Here is a 17,640-nt window from a genome sequence, read left to right on the forward strand (position 1 = left end):
ACACCTGGTAAAAATATTCTTTAGAAAAACATCTGCCTTTTGCATCCCTCGGATAGGGACCTTCGTATTTGCATGGTCCTTGTCTTACGATGGACCTCTTTACATCATTGTCACAAATATCAATAGGGAAATTAGCCCTGTCAGTAGGATAAGGGTCAGTCTCAACAGCGCATTCCAGAGCGGAAGGAGTCCCAACATTCTCGCTGCCTGACAGTTCAGCTGCTGAGTCTGGGAGTTCATCTTCATCGGGGCCCGTTATGGGCTCTTCCTCAATTGAAGAGTCAGCGACACAGCCAGAGACACCTTCCTCACCTGACGCTGTACATGCATCTCTCTCATCACCAGCCATCTGATGCACAGTGTTATCTCCCTCGCCCGACGCTGCAGAAAGGCATGCATCTGTGATCTCACCATCAGCCGTCTGATTAACAGCGAACTCTCCCTCGCCTGCTGCTAAACCTTTGAGGAGTAGGCTACAATTAGTATTAGAACTTAACATTTTGGGTTCTCACTGCGATGTCACGAATAGTCTACTCTGCGAGTAGTCCTTTAGCTATTCCTCAAAGCTGTCTCAAAGTAGGTTATCACAGTGGAAATGTAGGTCCCCTGGTGTTTTAAATGACAGAAACAAGAAGACATTTTTATTTAAGTGGTCTTTTCTCTATTTAATAGTCATAGGCTATTTTGTTCTTTTCAGTACAAAAATCAATGATTCAGGCTTGGCGACTAGCACGGCTAATCGCCACTGCCTCGTCGTTTTAACTGCGCTCATTTTCCCCACGGCCCTACCTGTTAGCCGATCATGAACAACAACAGCTGGAGGATTAGGCCTAACTCTCCCAAACACTGATGAAATTTTGGGCAGTGTGGATATAAATTCTTCTTTTTTCTTTGTCGCTTTTGAGCACCACTTTTTTCTTGGGTGCGCTTCATTGTTGTGTGGTGTTTATTTACATGGATTGTTACATCGGACTTTCTCGTGCATTGAATCACATCGGGCGCCGGGCCCCCCCTAGCGGTGGGCCCCCCCGCCTTGCGGGGGCTGCGGGGGTGTACTTTACGTCACTGGAGCTCAGTGAAGACGCCCCATGGTGGTCACGTGATATTATTGTTCCGGCAATCGCCGGAATCGTAAAATGCGGGACGCTTTTTTTTTTTTATCTCGGCAAAACATTTACACATCGGATACGCGGTGTGTGCAGCAGCGAAACATCTCGAAATTCTAAACAGCAATAGAAATAGAATATTTTTGCCCAGAATTCAACTTTATAGTCAGAATTTTTCTATCTAGCATGTAGTACTGGAGGAGTTTGTGTAGGTGGCGCTAGTTTATATCGTAGTATTGACCCAGGAAGCACCGAAGAAGGAATTAGAGCAGGAAGTATCTGATAAACAACCGTTATAAGTAGAAAATAGTGAAGTTTTGTTGTTATTATTAACAGGTCACTGAAATAGTTTCCTAATTTGCGTGCGCTTGTTTTAATCAGGAAGGTAGCGCAGAGATCAAATGAAGGACACACTGCAGCTCGTCCACAGACTGAGCGCTCACCCGGACTCACGGTGCTGGTATGTGGCGTGGAGCCCGACGGGCGCGCTGCTGGCTTCCTGCGGAGGAGACCGAGCGATACGGATATGGGGCAGAGAAGGTAGATCTGATTCACATAGTCACGATGCCATCCTGGCTCCTACTCACTGCTCCCTGAAGTGTGACATATTTATTTCATGAATGTTCTGTGGTTTGTTGCCGCACAGGAGACAGTTGGCAGTGTAAGTGTGTGCTGTCAGATGGACACCAGCGAACTGTCAGGAAGATCTCCTGGTCGCCCTGTGGGAATTATCTCGCATCCGCCAGCTTTGATGCCACCACGTGTATCTGGAAAAAACAGGATGACGATTTTCAGGTGAAAAAAAAAAAAAAACCTCCCGCATATGCGTCTATATGTGCGCAGTATGTAATTATACGCTGTCAGATACAAACAGTCCTATTGCAAAAGAAATCAGTCCCCCCAGGATTCCGTGGGCCTTTTTTTGTGATTGTTGCGGGCTAAAATGTCTGATGTTGCGGCGGGGTTCCAAAAAATTGCGATGAAAGTTGCGGTGTTTTTTTTAGGTTTTTGTTGCGATTACATTGCGGGAGGAAGTGAAAGTTGCGAGAAATTGTTGCGATTTTCTCTTTTTGTGATTAAAATTGAGTGATGTTAAATATTAAAAGTTATTACTGAAACTATTAATTTAAAAAAAGACACTGAAATGGTCCTATAAACAACTTTACCAATATAAGAGATTACCAGGACTACAAAAATGCAGAAAAATAGGCTTTACTTATCCAAATGCTCCTGTTGGTTCAAAAGTTAAAGTGCATAGAACCTCACAGCACAACATGAAGTTACCTTAAAATATAATATAAATGCCTCAGCTTTCATGTTAAACTATTAATACTAGTACTGTGTGCAGGCAGTCTCTCCTGAAGACTAAATTAAACAATAATTATAAACTAATAAAATAAATGGCTCAGGCTTCATAGAAGAAAAAAAACAATTTGAACAGAATCTCACAGTATGATGCTGAAGCTGCCTAAACAATGGAAAAATAAAATACCATTTTGGCAAAAATGTTGGCATCCATTAATTTCTTGTATTAAGTAAAAAAAATAATGTAAAGTGCACACAGTCCTTCACTGTAAACATCACACTTTGAGTAACAGAATTTAAGCCTACATAAACACTGACTCGCACATGCTGCTTTTCTTGAACGTATACATGGAAGTAAGGCGGAAGGTAGTTTGTCGATGACACCAACGATTGGATATAATTGCAACACCGCCCTGAATTCGTGGGGATTGGTTGAAGTTGCAAATTGCGAAATCCTGGAGGGTCTGAAGAATAGTGGTGATAACAGCAGTGATTTTTGTACTTTTCCTCGTTAAATAAGATTTGGTTCAGATGATCACTTAATCAGTACCTCATTAAGTAAAATGAGGTGTGTTTGTGTTAATTCCAACACAGACACTGGAAAGAAATGGCTACCATACATGGTGATGCTGATTTAAGAAAAATTTGAAATGGTCTCTTAACTTTTTTCCAGAGCTGTGTACGTACAGTGCCTTGTGAAAGTATTAACCCTCCCCCTTTGGCATTTTGTTACATTATAACCTGGAATGAAAAATGGATTTTTAATTGGATTTAATGTAATGGACGTAACAAAATGGTCAAATTTTTTTTAAATGGGATTTAAACAAACAAAAAACAACTTTGTTTTAAAAAGGTATTTAAAATACTTTTAAAATAATTGAAAAGATGAGTGCATATCACCCCTTTGCTATGAAACCCATAAATCAGATCTGGGCCAACCAATTAAGTTCAGAAGGCACGTAATTGGGGCGGCACGGTGGTGTAGTGGTTAGCACTGTCGCCTCACAGCAAGAAGGTTCTGGGTTTGAGCCCAGCAGGTGACGGGGGCCTTTCTGTGTGGAGTTTGCATGTTCTCCCTGTGTCTGCGTGGGTTTCCCCCACAGTCCAAAGACATGCAGTTAGGTTAACGTGGGGCGGCCTTGGACTGAAGTGCCTTTGAGCAAGATACCTAACCCCCAACTGCTCCCCGGGCGCTCTAGTATGGCTGCCCACTGCTCTGGGTGTGTGTGCGTGTGTTCACTGCTTCAGATGAGTTAAATGCAGAGGATGAATTTCACTGTGCTTGAAGTGTGCATGTGACAAAGTTTTTTTTTTTCTTCTTAATTTATTACACGCACACACCTATGCTTCTGGTCTTCTTCTTTTGGCTGATAGCGAAACAGTAATGGGTCCGTCACAGAAACTGGTACACATCCATCCATCCATCCATCCATCCATTATCTCTAGCCGCTCATCCTGTCTAGGGTCGCAGGCAAGCTGGAGCCTATCCCAGCTGACTACGGGCGAAAGGCGGGGTACACCCTGGACAAGTCGCCAGGTCATCACAGGGCTGACACACAGACACATACAACCATTCACACTCACATTCACACCTACGGTCAATTTAGAGTCACCAGTTAACCTAACCTGCATGTCTTTGGACTGTGGGGAAAACCGGAGCACCCGGAGGAAACCCACGCGGACACGGGGAGAACATGCAAACTCCGCACAGAAAGGCCCTCGCCGGCCCCGGGGCTCGAACCCAGGACCTTCTTGCTGTGAGGCGACAGCGCTAACCACTACACCACCGTGCCGCCCTAGCCCGTTTCTGTTTGCCATCATTATGGATTGCTTAACATAGGGGGTGAGGGAAAGAGCACCGTGGCAGACGATGTTTGCGGACAATGTGGACAAGGAGAAACTGGAGGAAGACCTAGAGAAGTGGAAGGAAGCGCTGGAATCCTGGCGGATGAAGGTATCAAGAAGCAAGACGGAGTACCTCTGCCTGCATGGGACAGAAGTTGACAGCATCTGGCTACAAGACACAAGTTCCAAAGGCCCAAGAATTTGAGTATCTGGGCAGTATGCTGACCAACACAGGAACATCAGACAAAGAAGTGAAGAGGAGGGTAGATTCTGGGTGGAAGAACTGGAAGAAAATGACGGGGCTCCTGTGTGACAAGAAAGTCCCAGGGAAAGTTAAAGGGAAGATCTACAGCATGGTAATACAACCAGCCATGATGTATGCAATGGAGACTGTACCCCTAACAGAAAAACAAGAAAAACAACTTGAAGTAGCAGAGATGATGTGTAGGTGGGCATGTGGATGGACAAGATTGGACCATGTGAGGAATGAGAAAGTGTGAGATGTGTTGGGAGTGGAGAATATTTTGACCAGATGCAGAATAGCAAGGCTACGCTGGTATGGCCATATCGAGAGAAGAGACTTAGTATGTGGGGAAACAGGTGTTGTATATGGCACCACCAGGAAAGAGAGGGAGACCCAAGAGGTGATGGAGTGATAACATCAGAGATGATATGGAGGTCATCGGAGCAGTGAAAGAAGACACATTAGACTGTGGGCATTGGAGAAGACTGACTGCTGCAGCAACCCTGCAGAGAAGCGAGAGCAGCGAGTAGAAGAAGAAGATACAAACAAAGGGCTAATTTATTTGATATATACACACACGCGCACACACACCTGTGTTTCTGGTCTTCTTTCGGCTGTATCCACAGTGGATAATGTCCTCCTTCACCAGGTCCATAAATCTCATCCTTGGTCTTCCTCTTTTCCTTTTCCCTGACAACCTCATCTCCAGCATTCTTTTCCCAATACACCCTGGATCTCTCCTCTTTACGTGTCCAAACCATCTCAATCTCATCTCTGTCTCACTTTGTCTCCAAACCATCCTACATGTCATGTGCTGTCCTTCTAATACAGTGTCTTGCAAAAGTATTCATCTCCCTTGGCGTTAATCCTCCAAAAATCCATTAAAATTGATTTTTGGAGGGTTAACACCATTTGACTTGCACAGCATGCCTACCACGATAAAGGTGAAAATTTTTATTGTGACACAAACAATAATTAAGATGAAGGGGGGAAAAAAAACAGAAATCTGGAATGAGCATCGGTATTGCGCCCCCCGGTCAATACTTTATAGAGCCACCTTTTGCTGCAATTACAGCTGCAAGTCTCTTGGGGTATGTCTCTATTAGCTTAGCACATCTAGCTACTGGGATTTTTGCCCATTCCTCAAGGCAAAACTGCTCCAACTCCTTCAAGTTAGATGGGTTGCGTTGGTGGACAGCAATCTTCATTATCCCACAGATTCTCAATTAGATTAAGGTCTGGGCTTTGATTAGGCTGTTCCAAAACATTTAAATGTTTCCCTTTAAATCACTCCAGTGTAGCTTTAGCAGTATGTTTAGGGTCATTGTCCTGCTGGAACATGAACCTTCATCCCAGTCTCAAACCTCTGGCTGACTCAAACAGGTTTTCCTCCAGAATTGCCCTGCATTTAGTGCTATCCATCTTTCCTTCAGTCCTGACCAGCTTTCCTGTCCCTGCAGATGAAAAATATCCCCACAGCATCATGCAGCCACCACCATGCTTCAATGTAGGAATGGTGTTCTCAGGGTGTTCGGTTTGTGCCACATATGGCATTTCCCATGATGAGCGAAAAGATCAATTTTATTCTCATTTGACCAGAGAATCTTCTTCCATGTGTTTGCGGAGTCTGCCACATGCTGTTGGGCAAACTCGGTGTATTTTTGTAAGCAGTGGCTTTTTTTTTTTTCTGGCCACTCTTCCATAAAGCCCCACTCTGTGGAGTGTATGGCTTAAAGTGATCCTATGGACAGATACTCCCATCTCTGCTGTGAATCTTTGCAGCTCCTTCAGTGTTATTTTTGGTGTCTTTGTTGCATCTCTGATTAATGCCCTCCTTGCCTGGTCTGTGAGTTTTGGTCGGTGGCCTTCTCTTGTCAGGTTTGTAGTGGTGCCATACTCTTTCCTGGGATATTCAAAGTTTTTTTTTTTGTTTGTTTGTTTTAAATAACCCAACCCTGATCCATACTTCTCCACAACTCTGACCTGTTTGGAGGCTCCTTGGTTTTCATGTTGCTTGCTTAGTAGTGTTGCAGAGTCAGGGTCCTTCCAGAACAGGTTGATTTTATACAGACATCATGTGACAGATCATGTGACACTTTGATTGCACACAGGTGGATCTTAATCAACTAATTATGTGACTTATGAAGTGAATTGTTTGGAGCAGCTCTTATTTAGGGGTTTCATATGAAAGAGGGGGCGGCGCGGTGGTGTAGTGGTTAGCGCTGTTGCCTCACAGCAAGAAGGTCCAGGTTTGAGTCCCGTGGCTGGCGAGGGCCTTTCTGTGCGGAGTTTGCATGTTCTCCCTGTGTCCGCGTGGGTTTCCTCTGGGTGCTCCGGTTTCCCCCACAGTCCAAAGACTGCAGGTTAGGTTCATTGGTGACTCTAAATTGACTGTAGGTGTGAATGTGAGTGTGAATGGTTGTCTATGTGTCAGCCCTGTGATGACCTGTCGACTTGTCCAGGGTGTACCCTGCCTTTCGCCCGTAGTCAGCTGGGATAGGCTCCAGCTTGCCTGTGACCCTGTAGAACAGGATAAAGTGGCTAGAGATAATGAGATGAGATATGAAAGGGGCTGAATACTTATGCACACCCCAGATTTCTGGGGGTTTTTTTGTTTGTTTTCATTTTAATTATTGTTTTTGTGTCACAATAAAACAACAATTTTCACCTTTAAAGTGGTAGACATGTCGTGTAAATCAAATGGTGCTAACCCTCCAAAAATCCATCTTCACATCCATTGATGTTTTATCACAGTACTATCATATTTACAGTTTACAGCTCAAAAAGCACGTTTAACTGTGCAGTAGCTCTTTAAAAATGTTCAGCTTAGCTGTCAGTCAAAGTCTCGGATGTCTTCTCCCCCCCAGTGTCTTACAGCATTAGAGGGACATGAAAATGAAGTGAAGTGTGTCGCCTGGGCCCCATCTGGTAATTTGCTCGCCACCTGCAGCAGAGACAAAAGTGTCTGGATATGGGAAGGTGCGTATTGTGAATTTGTGATGTAACAAAACTATGACCAAATTGCAGCCAAAAATGACCCGTTTGGTTTTCAGTCAACAGAGTAAAAATGCAAAAAAAAAATGATCAAGGTTTTTACATTATAGTTTTCCTATACCACCTGACAGCATGACATCACAAGGTAGATCATATACATTCTTTATTTGCATATTTTCAGTACAGTTTATTTAAATAATACCATACTGAAGGGGCAGACTTGTCAGTATTAGTGTTCCTGCCATGGCCATCTCAGTCCCCTGACCTGAATCCCATTGAAAACCTTAAAATCCCTTAAAAGATTGAGACACAACATTCATTGTCCAGAGCGTATATAAGGCACTGAGATTGTAAGAAATGCCACCAAACTGGGCTTTTAAAAGCCGGTGGCTTCAGGGATTCCGAGTCGTCTGCCATGTTGTTCACAAAGCAACCTCGCAAGATCACATGATGCTATAGCAACCACAAACATGGCTGCGCCCACGTACAGCTCCAGATACCGAATCGAATTTTTAATATCGAAATTGTTTGTTGAAATTTGTTATGCATCTAGAGTTATCAGGATGAAATTAGGTATTGTTCAGTGTTGTAGTCGAGTCACTAAACCTCGAGTCTAAGTCTAGTCTCAAGTCCCCAGTCTTCAAGTCTGAGTCGAGTCCAAGTCTCGTCTTCTTCCGCTTATCCGGGGCCGGGTCACGGAGACAGCAGTCTGAGCACGGAAGCCCAAATTTCCCTTTCCCCAGACACCACGGTCAGCTCCTTGGGAAGAACACCGAGGCGTTCCCAGGCCAGCCAAGAGACATGGTCCCTCCAGCGTGTCCTGGGTCTTCCCCGGGGCCTCCTCCCGGGGGGACATGCCTGGAACACCTCCCCAGGAGCCATCCGAAAGAGATGCCCGAGCCACCTCAGCTGATTCCTCTCAATGTGGAGGAGCAGCAGCTCTACTCCAAGCTCCTCCCGAGTGACTGCTTCTCACCCTATCTCTAAGGGAGAGCCCAGCCACCCTGCGAAGGAAACTAATTTCGGCCGCTTGTATCCGCGATCTTGTTCTTTCAGTCATTACCCAAAGCTCATGACCATAGGTGAGATTCGGAACGTAGATCGACCAGTAAATCGAGAGCTTCGCCTTTTGGCTCAGCTCCTTCTTCACGACGACGGACCGGTAAAGCGACCGCATCACTGTGGAGGCCGCACCGGTCCACCTGTCAATCTCATGCTCTATCCTTCCCTCACTCGTGAACAAGATCCTGAGATACTTAAACTCCTCCACTTGAGGCAGGGCTTCTCCACCAACCTGGAGAGGGCAAGCCACCCTTTTCCGGTCGAGAACCATGGCCTCTGACTTGGAGGTGCTGATTCTCATCCCAGCTGCTTCACACTCGACTGCAAACTGCCCCAGTGCATGTTGAAGGTCCTGGTTTGAAGAAGCCAACAGGACAACATCATCTGCGAAAAGCAGAGATGAAATCCTGTGGTTCCCAAACAGGATTCTTTCCGGTCCCTGGCTGCGCGTAGAAATTCTGTCCATAAAGATTATGAACAGAACCGGTGACAGGGCAGCTCTGCCGGAGTCCAACATGCACTGGGAACACGTCTGACTTTACTGCCGGCAATGCGAACCAGACTCCTGCGCCATTCGTACAGGGACCGGACAGCCCTTAGCAAAGAGCCCCGAACCCCATACTCCCGAAGCACCCCCCACAGAATACCACGAGGGACATGGTTGAATACCTTCTCCAAATCCACAAAGCACATGTGGACTGGTTGGGCAAACTCACATGAACCCTCGAGCACCCTATGAAGGGTATAGAGCTGGTCCAGTGTTCCGCGACCAGGACAAAAACTGCATTGTTCCTCCTGGATCCGAGGTTCGACTACTGGCCGAATTCTCCTCTCCAGTACCCTGGAGTAAACCTTCCCTGGGAGGCTGAGAAGTGTGATTCCCCTATAATTGGAGCACACTCTCCGGTCCCCTTTCTTAAAAAGAGGGACCACCACCCCAGTCTGCCACTCCAGAGGCACTGTCCCCGATCGCCACGCAATGTTGCAGAGGCGTGTCAGCCAAGGCAGCCCCACAACATCCAGAGACTTGAGATACTCGGGGCGGATCTCATCCACCCCCGGTGCCTTGCCACCAAGGAGCTTGCTAACCACCTCAGTGACTTCAGCTTGGGTAATGGACAAGTCCACCTCGGAGTCCTCAGCCTCCGCTTCCTCAATGGAAGCCGTGACAGTGGGATTGAGGAGATCCTTGAAGTATTCCTTCCACCGCCCGACAATATCCCCAGTCGAGGTCAACAGCTCCCCACCCGCACTGTAAACAGTGTTTGCAGAGTACTGCTTCCCCCTCCTGAAGCGCCGGACGGTTTGCCAGAATTTCTTGAGGCCAACCGATAGTCCTCCTCCATGGCCTCACCGAACTCCTCCCAGTTCTGAGTTTTTGCCTCCGCAACTGCCCGAGCTGTGGCACGTCTGGCCTGCCGATACCCATCAGCTGTCTCAGGAGTCCCGGAGGCCAACATGGCCCGATAGGACTCCTCCTTCAGCTTGACCGCATCCCTTACTAACGGTGTCCACCACCGGATTCGGGGATTGCCGCCACGACAGGCACCGGAGACCTTGCGGCCACAGCTCCGAACAGCCGCGTCGACAATGGAGGCAGAGAACATGGTCCACTCAGACTCAATGTCCCCCGCCTCCCTCGGAAGCTGGGAGAAGCTCTCCCGGAGGTGGGAGTTAAAGACCTCCCCGACAGCGTGCTCTGCCAGACGTTCCCAGCAACCTTCACCATACGTTTGGGCCTGCTAGGTCTGTCTGGCTTCCTCCTCCGCCAGCGGATCCAACTCACCACCAGGTGGTGATCAGTTGGCAGCTCAGCCCCTCTCTTCACCCGAGTGTCCAAGACATAGGGCCGGAGAGCCAATGAAACGACAACAAAGTCGATCATCGACCACCGACCTAAGGTGTCCTGGTGCCACGTTCACTTATGGACACCCCTATGCTTGAACATGGTGTTTGTTATGGACAAACCGTGACTAGCACAGAAGTCCAGTAACAAAACACCACTCGGGTTCAGATCGGGGAGGCCGTTCCTCCCAATCGCGCCCCTCCAGGTGTCACTGTCATTGCCCACGTGAGCGTTGAAGTCCCCCAGTAGAACAATGGAGTCTCCAGTCTGAGCACCTCTCAGTACCTCACCCAGGGACTCCAAGAAGGCCGGATACTCTATACTGCTATTCGGCCCGTAGGCACAAACAGCAAGAGCCCTTTCCCCAATCTTAAGGCGCAGAGAGGTGACCCTCTCGTTCACTGGGGTAAACTCCAACACATGGCAGCTGAGCTGGGGAGCTATAAGCAAGCCCACACCAGCCCGCCGCCGTTCACCATGGGCGACTCCAGAGAAGTGGAGAGTCCAGCCCCTCTCGAGGAGCTGGGTTCCGGAGCCCAAGTTGTGCATGGAGGTGAGCCTGACTATCTCTAGCCGGTACCTCTCAACCTCCCGCACAAGCGCCCCCCCCAGCGAAGTGACATTCCATGTCCCAACAGCAAGCCGCTGTGTTCGGGGATCAGGTCATCAAGGCCCCTGCCTTCGACTGTCGCCCAATCCACACTGCACCAGCCCCCTACGGCTACCTCTGTGGGTGGTGAACCCACAGGAGGTCAGGTCCACATCACCGCTTTGGGCTGAGCCTGGGCCCGTGGGCAAAGGCCCAGCCACCAAGCGCTCGCATGCGAGCCCCAACCCCGGGCCTGGCTCCAGGGTGGGGCCCCGGCTGCGCCATACTGGGCGACGTCACGGTCCTTGATTGATTATTCTCCATAAATGTGAACTGCTCTTAGTCTGGTCTGTCACCTAGGACCAACAATAAGGTGGTAGTTCTAGGAGGGGTCGAGTCCAAGTCATTAAAGAAAATTGCGAGTCGAGTCCAATACTGCAACTGCACCATTAGACAGTGGCTGTTTTAGCACCATTAACATTGTTCCTGAATGTGACGTATGAACAGGTGAATGTGCATTCTCTTTGTCAAGGAGTGTAAAGTATTCTGTCAGACATGGTTGGGAGCAGGGCTGCAACAACGAATCAATAAAAATCGATTATTAAAAGTGTTGGCAACGAATTTCATTATCGATTCGTCGTGTCGCGCGATTACGAAGTCACAGACCGTTTGAACAAAGTCGTTCTATTATTAAAAAAGTCTCTGGTTTGAGTTGAGCACGGAGTTCACACTCCGGAGCAGAAGGTGGCAGTAATGCACCATTAAGCTGGATGCCAGCCAAACAAGCAGAGTTGAGCTCGGAGCGGAGTTGTTTAGAAACATGGCAGAAGCGGAGAAACCGGTGCGACCAAAATCATCTCAAGTGTGGGAGCATTTCACGCTAAACAAAACGAATAAGTGTGTTACTTGTAAAATGTGCAAAAGTGACATGACTTGACAAGGTATTGTTCTAGGTATTGTTGTTTTGAGGTACTGGTATAATCAATACCTAATACCTAAATTAGGTATTGATAATACGGGGGCTGCCGCCCCCCAGCCCCCCCTTAAATTCGCTCAAACGCCGCTAGGCTCGGTAAATGTAAATAATATGGCGGAATTGCGCCCGCTAAAGTGCAGACTAGCCACAATCGTAAAACAGTGAAACAGGCAATAGGTCAAGCGAGGCACAAACAGGCTATCATAGACGAGGCAGAATCAGAGACGAGAAACAATAAATCAAACAAGGAAATAAGGTAATGTGTCAGCAACGCAACTCGATACTTAGCAAAGTGTGTGTTCACGGTTTTTATATAGGTATGCTGTTTGTGTTTTTATCCCGGTGCAGGTGCGAGTCGTTTACAGTGCGTGCGCTGTCCGGAGAGCGTCTGAGAGTCTATCTGATGCACGTGTCAAGGCGCGCAGGTGTGATAGTCTTGTGCGAAATGAGTACAAAAATTAATGTAGATATAACCATGTTATGCCAAAATTTTATGGCATGTTACAAAAAATAAAGAAAACATCCGAGTCCTCGTCTCCAATTTACGAGTCCAAATGCAGTTAATGCATGAGTCCGAGTCATCAGTGCTCAAGTCCAAGTCAAATCACAAGCCCTTAAAAGTAGGGGACAAGTCAGACTCGAGTACTACAATCCTGGTATTGTTAATGAATCATGATTCGTTAAATTTTAATTGATTTTTGAATCGTGGATTGAAATAGATCGGGGATCGATTAATCATCTACACCTCTAATAATAATAATAATAATAATGAGTGAATGCTGCACTTTGTTTTTTGGTACAGCATGGCCTTGAAGTTTTCCCTTCCCATTTTAGGGCATCAGTGCAGTCTGGATAATATTATTTTGAGTCTTAGTTTGTGTGCACCATCAAATTCTTGGGAAACCGTAATGGCTGCTTCTATCTCACCAGTGCATATAGAGACACGAGTAAAGTCTGTAGTTTTATATTTTCTCTCTCTTTCTCTAGTGGATGAGGAGGATGAGTACGAGTGTGTGAGTGTCGTAAATTCTCACACGCAGGATGTGAAACACGTAGTTTGGCATCCCACACAAGAGGTGTGTGTTTTGTTGTTTAAATATATACTACTGCAGTTCTGTTATCCCCTGCAGATTTGTCTGTATCACTGCTAACACTGTACTCCTCTATTTTCGAGCATATCCATGTAAAAGCTTTTTTTCCTTTTTTAAACAGCTGCTTGCTTCAGCCAGTTACGACAACAAAGTATGTATTTATAAAGAAGAGGATGATGACTGGGAATGTCGAGCAACCTTAGAGGGACATGCATCAACAGTGTGGAGTCTTTCCTTTGACCCTGAAGGACAGCGACTGGCCTCCTGTAGTGATGACCGCACTGTAAAAATATGGAAGGAGTGTGGGGCAGGTGAAAGAGAACTTTAAAGATATGAAAATGTTTGCAAAAATTAATGAATATAAAAAGCTTCTGAAGTGTTTTCCCAAGTAAGATTTAAAGAAACTTGAAATTTCTGTATGTCCATGTGACCTCTCTACAGATGATAAATCTGTCAATGATTCGTGGAAGTGTATTTGCACCTTGTCTGGCTTTCACAGCCGTACAGTATACGATGTCGCATGGTAAGTAGTAGAATTTACTTTGACCATTGTGATTGCCCACGAGTTGTGACTCTGTTTTGTTCCTACGACAGTCTTGCACTTGGTTTTAGTCAGTTTGTTAAAATGTTGTTAGAAGTCATGTCTCTTCCTGAAACTTCAGCCATTTTAAGGACCCCACAAACACCGGAATCACAGACTTTTTATTCTAACAAGATGTCCTGTACACAAAGGACCCCAGGGTAACTTCTAAGCAACTGAAGGCCTCTCTCACATTGGCTAATGTTCATGAGTCTGCCATCAGGAGAACATTGAACAGCAGTGGTGTGCATGGTTTAGCAGTGGTTTGCTAAAGATCACGTGGACAAGCCAGAAGGCTATTGGAAAAATGTTTTGTGGATGGATGAGACCAAAATAGAACTTTTTGGTTTAAATGAGAAGCGTTACGTTTGGAGAAAGGAAAACACTGCGTTCCAGCATAAGAACCTTATCTGTGAAACATGGTGGTGGTAGTATCATGGTTTGGGCCTGTTTTGCTGCATCTCGGTCAGGACGGCTTGCCATCATTGATGGAACAATGAATTCTGAATTATACCAGCGAATTCTAAAGGAAAATGGCAGGACATCTGTCCATGAACTGAATCTCAAGAGAAGGTGGGCCATGCAGCAAGACAACGACCCGAAGCACACAAGTCATTCTACCAAAGAATGATTAAAGAAGAATAAAATTAATGTTTCGGAATGGCCAAGTCAAAGTCCTGACCTTAATCCAATCGAAATGTTGTGGAAGGACCTGAAGCGAGCAGTTCATGTGAGGAAACCCACCAACATCCCAGAGTTGAAGCTGTTTTGTATGGAGGAATGGGCTAAAATTCCTCCAAGCCGGTGTGCAGGACTGATCAACAGTTACCGGAAACGTTTAGTTGCAGTTATTGCTGCACAAGGGGGTCACACCAGATACTGAAAGCAAAGGTTCACATACTTTTGCCACTCACAGATATATAATATTGGATCATTTTTCCTCAATAAATAAATGACCAAGTATAATATTTTTGTCTCATTTGTTTAACTGGGTTCTCTTTATCTACTTTTAGAATTTGTGTGAAAATCTGATGTTGTTTTAGGTCATATTTTTTTTTATCCTCTAGTGCAGCGGTTCCCAAACTTTTTTTGGCCGCGCACCCCCTTCTATACTCCAACCAGGTTGACGCACCCCCAGTTCCCCAGTTTTAAAAAAGCACGCTTTCTTATAAGGGAAGCATCTTTAATCGTGCTAAATGATAACAAACATCGTTTGCCACACTTGCAGGAAACCACAAAAGTGGAAAAAAAAAAACCACCAAAGCTTTCTTACAAAGGCAGCACGTCATGCTCGAATGAGAACATCGAATCACATTAACATATTATGTGCTCTCGTATTTGAATTAGATAGAATTTGATTGAAATGTAACAGTTTTAAAACGTTGCAACACGGTAAATGCACAAATTCATTACAAAGGGAGATCACATCGAGGCATGTAGTCTACCAGCCAGATATGGGGAAAATATATTTTCATCCGTGTTTAAAACACTAGCAACACAACCCTGTCATTACAAGGTTATGAAAATGAATTGAGAATGAATTTAATTTGCAAAAAAGTTAACATATAATAACAGTAAAAATAGCAATGATAATTATGAACATATGCATTTTAAAGAGATACAACAATTAAGGAGCATATCAGGAACAGATAAAGAAGAGGATCCATCTGATTGTGAAGTGCAGCGCTGGCGGCTCAGTCTGCAGCGAGAGAGGGAGAGAGAGACGGACAGACGGTGGGTGGGTCAGTAGGCTATATAGGTCCTATTTTCAGTAGCAGTATATATTTTTAGCAAGATCAATGCCATTTGGCCAAATACATACCAATATTAATGCGACGGATGGGCCTGCATCTTGGCACAGAGTTCTCCGATGTTTGGGGTAATTGAAGACAGTCTCAGCCTCAAATCTTTCTCAACATCTCCCAGTCTTTGCCGATTGTTTAGTTGCCGATCGGCATTTAGTTTTGCCGATTTCAACCAGTTGAGCATCGCGAATGAATTAATGAAGCCACAAACTACTGCAGAACTGTTACGGCGTAGAAGAAGAGTTAAAAATCGCCATTACATTTTTTTATCTTGCGCACCCCCTAGTGGCAGCTCGCGCACCCCCGGGGGTGCGTGCACCACACTTTGGGAACCCCTGCTCTAGTGGACCAAAAGCAAACCGAAGGAGAGTCATTGAGGTCATCTGGATCATTGGCCGTCTCAGTTCTCCTGTAGGTTGTTAGGGTCCCCGGAGGCCAGGTGTGAACGGTGTTAGCAGCCTAGAGAGTCTTTCGGGTGATCTGTGGGTCAGTGGCTCTCTCTGACATCATGTGAGTCGTTAAAGTCAGCGGAGTCTTGGTGTGGATGTGTATTCAGTTTTCTGGGACGTGTGCCAAGGACTGCTTTGTAGGTGGCTGATAAGTGGTGTCTCAGACCTCTGTTCAGTGATGATTGTTCCAAGTTGATGAAGATGGCTGCTTTTACTCCTCAAACCACCGGTCTTCTCTGGCTAGAATGCATACCTTGCAGTCTTGAAACGAGTGTCCTTTGTTACTGAGATGAAGACAGACACCAGAGTCCTGGCCTGAGGAACCGGCTCTCCTGTGTTGAGCCATGCGCCTGTGAAGCAGTTGTTTCGTTTCCCCAATGTACAGATCTGTGTATTCCTCACTGCCTCCAGGGACCCGAACACCTACAGGATGACTGAGGAGATCAACGACCCATGTGACCTCAACGACTCCCCTTAGGTTTGCTTTTGGTCCATTAGAAGATAAATACCTGGAACTCCCTACTAGTCAGACAGAACAAGGAGTTCAAGCAAGTCCAGTTGCCTTCTTTAGCACCTACAGTAACGGAGATTTGGGCAGATGAGAAGAATCCACACTCTGAAAGGAAACTGCTCTTACACAATAATTATATATTTTTAAACAGCAGAGACAAAAAAAAGGACATGCACAAAAAAGCTCTGCGATTTTATACATTTCATTGTAGTATGTATTCTGCCTCACATATCGTATAAAAGTCTATATACTGAATAAATTCAACACAATACTGTGCTTATGTTTTAAGGTGTCGGCTGACTGGTGCCCTGGCTACAGCTTGTGGTGATGATGGAGTTCGTGTTTTTAAGGAAGAAGCAGCCTCTGATCCTGAGCAGCCTCTATTTTATGTATCTGCTCATGTGCCCAAAGCCCATAGCCAAGATGTTAACTGTGTGGCCTGGAATCCGACAGAAAAAGGTTTGCTGGCCACATGTAGTGACGATGGGGAAATCGCTATCTGGAGCTACCAATCAGATGCTTGACATGGAGAAGGAATGTTCTCTGGGAGCACTGCACTGGCTTCACAAAGCGTGCCGATTGAACAGCAGTTCATTGCTTATTGTTGCTTGTTGTGGATTTGCATTGTTGAAATGTTAGAATGCGTCTGTTTTAGTGCCTGCATTTTAGGCTTATTTTAGCGTGATGCAGATACAGCAATAGCACTGTCACATTTTTCTTCCCACATCATTTCATGTGTAATGCTTTTATCACATGAGGGTCAGTGAGGGTTTTTTTGTTTTGTTTTTGAAGATTAAAGATTATCCCTCAGTACCGGGTTCCTTAAACAGCCATCTTTTGCATAAAGAACTTCCAGGATTGAACTGAGCTAGTTGTATTAAAGCAGGCACAAGTATCAAGTAATTATGTTCTTATGTCATTGCAAAAACCCTCAGACATCCATTTGCAAATCTTTTGACCAATAATCTAGCAGGTACAAATGTTTTATTCAATGTTCTGTGTAAAATTTGTATTTACATTGTGATTAGAGGGTAACATGTTTGCTGATAAACATTGGTGAAACTGTTGCTCAGGGAAATGGCTTCAGCTTTACTTTGTCAATAAATAGCAGTATAAACTTAACATTTCTGGAGGCAGAAATAATTTAAATGATGCGGGGGGGTGAGGATTGATTGAGTGGTGAGTGTATGGTCAAGTCTCGGAACCTCTCTAGGTTCCAGAACACCTCTCCTGAAAA

At 45.6% G+C, this 17,640-nt stretch overlaps 1 protein-coding gene across 1 annotated transcript; it reads left to right on the forward strand.

Moving 5' to 3' along the window:
- The first annotated feature begins 1,353 nt into the window (after positions 1-1,353).
- On the forward strand, positions 1,354-17,525 carry ciao1 (cytosolic iron-sulfur assembly component 1). Its single transcript, XM_060931762.1, has 7 exons — positions 1,354-1,646; positions 1,753-1,901; positions 7,368-7,479; positions 12,955-13,043; positions 13,180-13,369; positions 13,500-13,581; positions 16,693-17,525. Exons 1-7 carry the CDS (start codon positions 1,508-1,510, stop codon positions 16,925-16,927), a joined length of 996 nt encoding a protein of 331 aa, XP_060787745.1. The 5' UTR covers positions 1,354-1,507; the 3' UTR covers positions 16,928-17,525.
- Positions 17,526-17,640: the final 115 nt, after the last annotated feature.

Source organism: Neoarius graeffei, chromosome 10 (assembly GCF_027579695.1).
Source record: "Neoarius graeffei isolate fNeoGra1 chromosome 10, fNeoGra1.pri, whole genome shotgun sequence".
In the NCBI taxonomy this organism is placed as follows: domain Eukaryota; kingdom Metazoa; phylum Chordata; class Actinopteri; order Siluriformes; family Ariidae; genus Neoarius; species Neoarius graeffei.